This window comes from Archocentrus centrarchus, chromosome 21, assembly GCF_007364275.1.
Source record: "Archocentrus centrarchus isolate MPI-CPG fArcCen1 chromosome 21, fArcCen1, whole genome shotgun sequence".
NCBI classification, from domain to species: domain Eukaryota; kingdom Metazoa; phylum Chordata; class Actinopteri; order Cichliformes; family Cichlidae; genus Archocentrus; species Archocentrus centrarchus.
In genome coordinates this window covers 1-7,500 of record NC_044366.1, presented here as the reverse complement: position 1 = coordinate 7,500, position 7,500 = coordinate 1, and the positions used below count along the sequence as shown (strand labels likewise).

Here is a 7,500-nt window from a genome sequence, read left to right as displayed (position 1 = left end):
AAGGACAGGACCCAGTGGAGTCCAGCCATTCCGGTACGGAGGAGCCGAACGAGGACAGTCCACGGACAGCGGCAGAGTTGCCACCATCCACGGACCCCTCTAGCTACCGCCGTAACTCCGGGAAGCCAAGGCCTCGCGGGAGCCTGCCTGAGGGGTCCCCCGGGGCCAGCCGCGGCGAGCCGCTGCCTACCCGGAGATCCCCCACTCTGGCAAACGGGAAGACCCTGGGCCAGCCGCAGCGAGCTGCTGCCTCCCAAGGCCATCCCTGGCACCCTCCGACCCGTGAAGGCTGGTTGGTCTGACCGGACCCAGGGAGCCTCCCAGGGGGTCTCAGGACCAGCCGCGGCGAGCCGCTGCCTTCCAGAGCCCCCATCGGGATCGAGGGGACCCGGTGACGATCCCCGTAGGTAGCCGTCACCCGGAACCCTCTGGCATCCCCACCAGCCCCAGCCGAAGCCAAGGTCGGGAAGCCCAAGCCTCACGGGGGCCTCCCAAAGGGGAGACCCGGACCAGCCGCGGCGAGCCGCTGCCTTCCAGGCACCCCGATGGGAAACGAGAAGACCCGGGACCAGCCGCAGCGAGCTGCTGCCTTCCCGGGAAATCTCTAACCCCCTCCGGACCGACCCGGTCTAGACCAGTTGGTCCGATCGTCCAGGCCAGCAACGATCAGACCCAGGGAGCCACCCAAGGGGTCTCGGGAGACCCCGTTGGGATCGGGAGGACCAGGTGCCGGCCCCCGTAGGTAACCGACCCCTGGAACCCCTGGCACCCCTATCGGCCCAAACCCAGGCGGGAGCCGGGAGGCTAAGACCCAGTGGGAGCCTCCCAGTGTGGCACCCAGGGCCAGCCGCGGCGAGCCGCTGCCTCCCAGGGACACCCACCAGGAAGCGAGAAAACCCAGGACCAGCCGCAGCGAGCTGCTGCCTTCCAGGGAAATCTCTAGCTCCCCCTACTCTGCTCTACCACCCTCAGCAACTTCCCGTGCCCCATACACCGCACGACCCCGAGAAGAGCTCTAATCTATCCCTGTGTGTGGTGTGATGCGTTTACCCGTTCCGAGTGTTCCATTTCCGTTGTACACGCCCCCTTCCGCACAGGCTTCTGGGTGCAATTACGTGGGCTTCAGCAAGCCTCCCCTATGTCAGTAAGGCCAGTTACACTGACGGTGTCCGGATTTTACCCATCATGCACTTGTGTCCGAGTATGCAAATTAGACTGCATTCGGTATACGCCCATGTTTTTCCCATCATGCATCTGTGTGCCGGTCTATTTGCATATTTCCCATCCTGCTTAGCTGGTGTGCCAGGGCCGGAGCTATGGTTAAGGGTCGGGGGGCCCGGGGCCCCGAATTGCAGGAAAAGTGGGCTAATGCTAATTCTAGCATTGGGGCTGTGGTATAGGGTGTGTGTGTGTGTAGGGGGGGGGGGGGGGGGGGGGGGGGGGGTGTAAGGTCATTTTTGACCTACGAGCTACGGTTAAGGCTAGAGGCCAGGTGTTAGGGTTACGGGTTCAATTTAAGATAAAGAGGTGTGTAGAGGGGATGGGGGGGTGGGGGTTGGATTAAGGGTTAGAGCTAAGGTTAGGGTTAAAGGCCAGAGGTTAAAATTGGGTTTAAGTAATATAGTTAGGGAGTTAAGGTTAGGGTAAGGGTTAGGAGGTTAGGGTTAGGGCTTAAGGCCCTGGGTTAGGGTTAAGGGTAAGAGCTAAGGTGAAGGGGCAAGGTTAGGGTTAGGATAAGGGTTAGGGTTAGGGCTAACGGCCCATGGCTATTTGAGGAGGTTAGGGTTAGGGCTTAAGGCCCAGGCTGGGGATAGGGATTAAGGTTAAGGTTAGGGTTAGGATAAAGGTTAGGGTTAGGGCTAAAGGCCCATGGTTAAAATTCGTTTTAAGGTTAGGGTTAGGGCTTAAGGCCCAGGTTAGGGTTAGGGATTAAGGCTAAGGTTAGGGTTAGGATAAAGGTTAGGGTTGGGGCTAAAGGCCCCGGTTAAGGTTGGAGGGTTAGGGCCAAAAGCCCATGGTTAGGGTTAGGGGGAGTGGGTTAAGGTTAGGGGTTAGGGTTAGGGTTAGGGCTTAGGGCCCAGGGTTAGGGGTAAGAGTTAGGTTTAGGTTTAGGTTTAAGATTAGGGTTTAGGGTCAAAAGCCTATGGTTAGGGTTGGGGGAACTGTGCTCGGTGTTTGAGTCTGTGTTCCTAAACTATTTATGTCTCGGGGTCGCTTTTACGGTGCCGTTGAGCATCTTATCCAGGGGACGGCCGTTTGATTCGCCCACCTGAGAAAAAGACAGAGGGGGGGCAGAGCCAGGGTGGGGCCACCTGAACGGGTGAGCGTCCACCCCCGCCGGACCGGGCTGTCGCTCTGCCCCCCTCTACTCACCCCGTCATCCGGGGGGAGAAAGGAGAGGAAGGAGAGCAAAAAATAGTCCCTATCACTATATGCAGAGAGTAATTTCCTGTGTTCCTTATATTCCAGGTGGTGGGGTTATCCCCTATAGTCCTGGTTTAAAGTGCAGACCCTCCCAGGTCCAGTCCGGTCGCACGGTCCCCAGGAGGCCCTGAGACAACCACAGGTTCCGGACCAGACACTGAGTAGGGGTCATCGTTATTAACGTGAACTGGTTTAAAGTGCAGACCCTCCCAGGTCCAGTCCGGTCGCACGGTCCCCAGGAGGCCCTGAGACAACCACAGGTTCCGGGCCAGACACTGAGTAGGGGTCATCGTTATTAACGTGAGTGGTTTAAAGTGCGGACCCTCCCAGGTCCAGTCCGGTCGCACGGTCCCCAGGAGGCCCTGAGACAACCACAGGTTCCGGACCAGACACTGAGTAGGGGTCATCGTTATTAACGTGAACTGGTTTAAAGTGCAGACCCTCCCAGGTCCAGTCCGGTCGCACGGTCCCCAGGAGGCCCTGAGACAACCACAGGTTCCGGACCAGACACTGAGTAGGGGTCATCGTTATCAACGTGAATGGTTTAAAGTGCAGACCCTCCCAGGTCCAGTCCGGTCGTACGGTCCCCAGGAGGCCCTGAGACAACCACAGGTTCCGGACCAGACCCTGAGTAGGGGTCATCGTTATTAACGTGAACTGGTTTAAAGTGCAGACCCTCCCAGGTCCAGTCCGGTCGCACGGTCCCCAGGAGGCCCTGAGACAACCACAGGTTCCGGACCAGACACTGAGTAGGGGTCATCGTTATTAACGTGAATGGTTTAAAGTGCAGACCCTCCCAGGTCCAGTCCGGTCGCACGGTCCCCAGGAGGCCCTGAGACAACCACAGGTTCCGGACCAGACACTGAGTAGGGGTCATCGTTATTAACGTGAACTGGTTTTTTGGGTTTGGAGTAAGTCTGGGAGGACTCTGGATTTTATGGGGAGCACGTTTTCCGATAGGCACAGGCTAGGTTAGGTTTGTGAAATATATCTCAAAGGCTCTCCCCACCTCGTCCGACGACTCGGCAGTTGAATGGAGAGCCAGCGGCATGCACGGGCCGTCGCACGTCACGTTGAACCCCAGTCACTGCTATGTCCAGCCCGACTTCTCCACTGCCATCTGTTACTGTGGTTTCAATTGAGGGTTTGTCACCCATTCTATTTTCCTGAGTTCAGTATTCTAGAGGGGTTTTCCACCTTTCCGTCCATCTGTTTTATTTCCCTATTTTGTCTGTTTTAATTAGCTAGTTAGTTTTTTATGTATCCAGATAGTGGTGTTAAGCTAAAGGATAATCTTGATCGAAATTTGGAGGCACATCGTCAGTAGTGGACCCTGGGATCATCGGGTGTTTCGGCCATTATCACTAGACACCCTCACCCAAGGGAGGCCCAGCCGGGCGTGATCAAGACCCGGTGTGTGTCTCCTAGCCAATCTGGTGTTATTTGGTGGATTCGTTAGGTCCATGTGATCTCTGTCTTTTAGTTTTTACCAATCTGGTATTAAGTTTAGTCGGGTTTATGATAGGTATCAGTTCTGATTTCAAGTATCCGGTTCCGAATCCAATCGGGGTTTTTTGGTGTTGTAGACCAGGCAGGGTCATTGTTTTGCCGGTTTTCAAAGGATCCTCGGTTCGGAGTTACACAATTGAGTTGTGTTTTTGAGTTTTCCTTTTTGGTATTTGAATAGATCGGAATCCTGGTAAGTATCCGGTTTTTTTAGGTTGTTGATCAACATTTTTGTAGCCCATGAAGGTACCTCCTTTGTCGGGTTTACAGGTAAGTTTTAGGTCTAGAGTTAAGAGATTGAACCGTGATCAGGTTCACCCGTATTTTTAGGTTTCCTTTCTGGTATTAACCTGTAATGAAGTTTAAACTTGGGTCCAAAATGTCCCTGTTCCATTGTCTCGGTTTGTTTGGATCTTCGTGGTCCATGAAGGCCTAGGTCCCGGTGCATCCACGGCCTAGCCACCTAAGCTGGGCTAGGGGATGAAATTTGGGGGAAGAGGTGGCAATTTAAAGGAGTCCAATTCAGGTTTTGTGGGAAGAGCAAGATCGGATTCGGTCGTGTGTGGTGCAGAATGGTCTGGTGTGTGAGTGAGGCTAATCCTCGTAGAAGACTGGGCCACGTTCAAGGTCCTGACGCCCTGGACCACCACACCCACGTGCATTGTCCCTAGAGTCGGGACATGGGGGGCCGCATACTTACCCCTTGCCCAGATTATACAGACCGGTTGTTAGCACCGTTAGGTTACCCCGGTCTGCCCGAACAAGGCCTGTAGCAGATGGACGATCGCTATCTTCTGATCTTCTTTCTTGAAGAGGCCTGCCCCCGTGGACAGGGACAGTGCGTCGGGCTCCCTGAGCAGGCACAGGTTCAAGGCACCCCCCGAGGAGAGGAACCAGGGCCAGACACGGCACAGCCGCTGTACCCAGGAACCCCCACCTCATACTGGGGAACGAGAAGCTCCAGGGCAGACCGTAGATCACGCCAAGGAACCCTCTGGTGACCTGACCGAGCTTAGGTCCTGCGCACCCCCCGAGGGGAGGAACCGGGGCCAGACACGGCATAGCCGCTGTACCCAGGAACCTCCACCCCATCCTGGGGAACGAGTAGTCCCAAGGCAGACCGGAGATCCACCGAGGGCCCTCTGGTGCATACCCCAGCCCAGCCGGAAGGGCGCTTCCGACCGGCTAGGGCCAAGGACAGGACCCAGTGGAGTCCAGCCATTCCGGTACGGAGGAGCCGAACGAGGACAGTCCACGGACAGCGGCAGAGTTGCCACCATCCACGGACCCCTCTAGCTACCGCCGTAACTCCGGGAAGCCAAGGCCTCGCGGGAGCCTGCCTGAGGGGTCCCCCGGGGCCAGCCGCGGCGAGCCGCTGCCTACCCGGAGATCCCCCACTCTGGCAAACGGGAAGACCCTGGGCCAGCCGCAGCGAGCTGCTGCCTCCCAAGGCCATCCCTGGCACCCTCCGACCCGTGAAGGCTGGTTGGTCTGATCGGACCCAGGGAGCCTCCCAGGGGGTCTCAGGACCAGCCGCGGCGAGCCGCTGCCTTCCAGAGCCCCCATCGGGATCGAGGGGACCCGGTGACGATCCCCGTAGGTAGCCGTCACCCGGAACCCTCTGGCATCCCCACCAGCCCCAGCCGAAGCCAAGGTCGGGAAGCCCAAGCCTCACGGGGGCCTCCCAAAGGGGAGACCCGGACCAGCCGCGGCGAGCCGCTGCCTTCCAGGCACCCCGATGGGAAACGAGAAGACCCGGGACCAGCCGCAGCGAGCTGCTGCCTTCCCGGGAAATCTCTAACCCCCTCCGGACCGACCCGGTCTAGACCAGTTGGTCCGATCGTCCAGGCCAGCAACGATCAGACCCAGGGAGCCACCCAAGGGGTCTCGGGAGACCCCGTTGGGATCGGGAGGACCAGGTGCCGGCCCCCGTAGGTAACCGACCCCTGGAACCCCTGGCACCCCTATCGGCCCAAACCCAGGCGGGAGCCGGGAGGCTAAGACCCAGTGGGAGCCTCCCAGTGTGGCACCCAGGGCCAGCCGCGGCGAGCCGCTGCCTCCCAGGGACACCCACCAGGAAGCGAGAAAACCCAGGACCAGCCGCAGCGAGCTGCTGCCTTCCAGGGAAATCTCTAGCTCCCCCTACTCTGCTCTACCACCCTCAGCAACTTCCCGTGCCCCATACACCGCACGACCCCGAGAAGAGCTCTAATCTATCCCTGTGTGTGGTGTGATGCGTTTACCCGTTCCGAGTGTTCCATTTCCGTTGTACACGCCCCCTTCCGCACAGGCTTCTGGGTGCAATTACGTGGGCTTCAGCAAGCCTCCCCTATGTCAGTAAAGCCAGTTACACTGACGGTGTCCGGATTTTACCCATCATGCACTTGTGACCGAGTATGCAAATTAGATTGCATTCGGTATACGCCCATGTTTTTCCCATCATGCATCTGTGTGCCGGTCTATTTGCATATTTCCCATCATGCTTAGCTGGTGTGTCAGGGCCGGAGCTATGGTTAAGGGTCGGGGGGCCGGGGCCCCGAATTGCAGGAAAAGTGGGCTAATGCTAATTCTAGCATTGGGGCTGTGGTATAGGGTGTGTGTATTTAGGGGGGGGGTGTAAGGTCATTTTTGACCTACGAGCTACGGTTAAGGCTAGAGGCCAGGTGTTAGGGTTACGGGTTCAATTTAAGATAAAGAGGTGTGTAGAGGGGATGGGGGGGTGGGGGTTGGATTAAGGGTTAGAGCTAAGGTTAGGGTTAAAGGCCAGAGGTTAAAATTGGGTTTAAGTAATATAGTTAGGGAGTTAAGGTTAGGGTAAGGGTTAGGAGGTTAGGGTTAGGGCTTAAGGCCCTGGGTTAGGGTTAAGGGTAAGAGCTAAGGTTAAGGGGCAAGGTTAGGGTTAGGATAAGGGTTAGGGTTAGGGCTAACGGCCCATGGCTATTTGAGGAGGTTAGGGTTAGGGCTTAAGGCCCAGGCTGGGGATAGGGATTAAGGTTAAGGTTAGGGTTAGGATAAAGGTTAGGGTTAGGGCTAAAGGCCCATGGTTAAAATTCGTTTTAAGGTTAGGGTTAGGGCTTAAGGCCCAGGTTAGGGTTAGGGATTAAGGCTAAGGTTAGGGTTAGGATAAAGGTTAGGGTTGGGGCTAAAGGCCCGGGTTAAGGTTGGAGGGTTAGGGCCAAAAGCCCATGGTTAGGGTTAGGGGGAGTGGGTTAAGGTTAGGGGTTAGGGTTAGGGTTAGGGCTTAGGGCCCAGGGTTAGGGGTAAGAGTTAGGTTTAGGTTTAGGTTTAAGATTAGGGTTTAGGGTCAAAAGCCTATGGTTAGGGTTGGGGGAACTGTGCTCGGTGTTTGAGTCTGTGTTCCTAAACTATTTATGTCTCGGGGTCGCTTTTACGGTGCCGTTGAGCATCTTATCCAGGGGACGGCCATTTGATTCGCCCACCTGAGAAAAAGACAGAGGGGAGGCAGAGCCAGGGTGGGGCCACCTGAACGGGTGAGCGTCCACCCCCGCCGGACCGGGCTGTCGCTCTGCCCCCCTCTACTCACCCCGTCATCCGGGGGGAGAAAGGAGA

At 57.0% G+C, this 7,500-nt stretch overlaps 1 protein-coding gene across 1 annotated transcript; it reads left to right on the top strand.

Annotated features, from left to right (window-relative positions):
• Positions 1 to 4,170: 4,170 nt before the first annotated feature.
• Positions 4,171 to 6,142, top strand: LOC115800300 (basic salivary proline-rich protein 1-like). Its single transcript, XM_030757574.1, has 4 exons — positions 4,171 to 4,200; positions 4,744 to 5,156; positions 5,412 to 5,861; positions 5,965 to 6,142. The coding sequence occupies exons 1-4, from the start codon at positions 4,171 to 4,173 to the stop codon at positions 6,140 to 6,142; spliced, it is 1,071 nt and encodes a 356-aa protein (XP_030613434.1).
• The last annotated feature ends 1,358 nt before the right edge of the window (positions 6,143 to 7,500 follow it).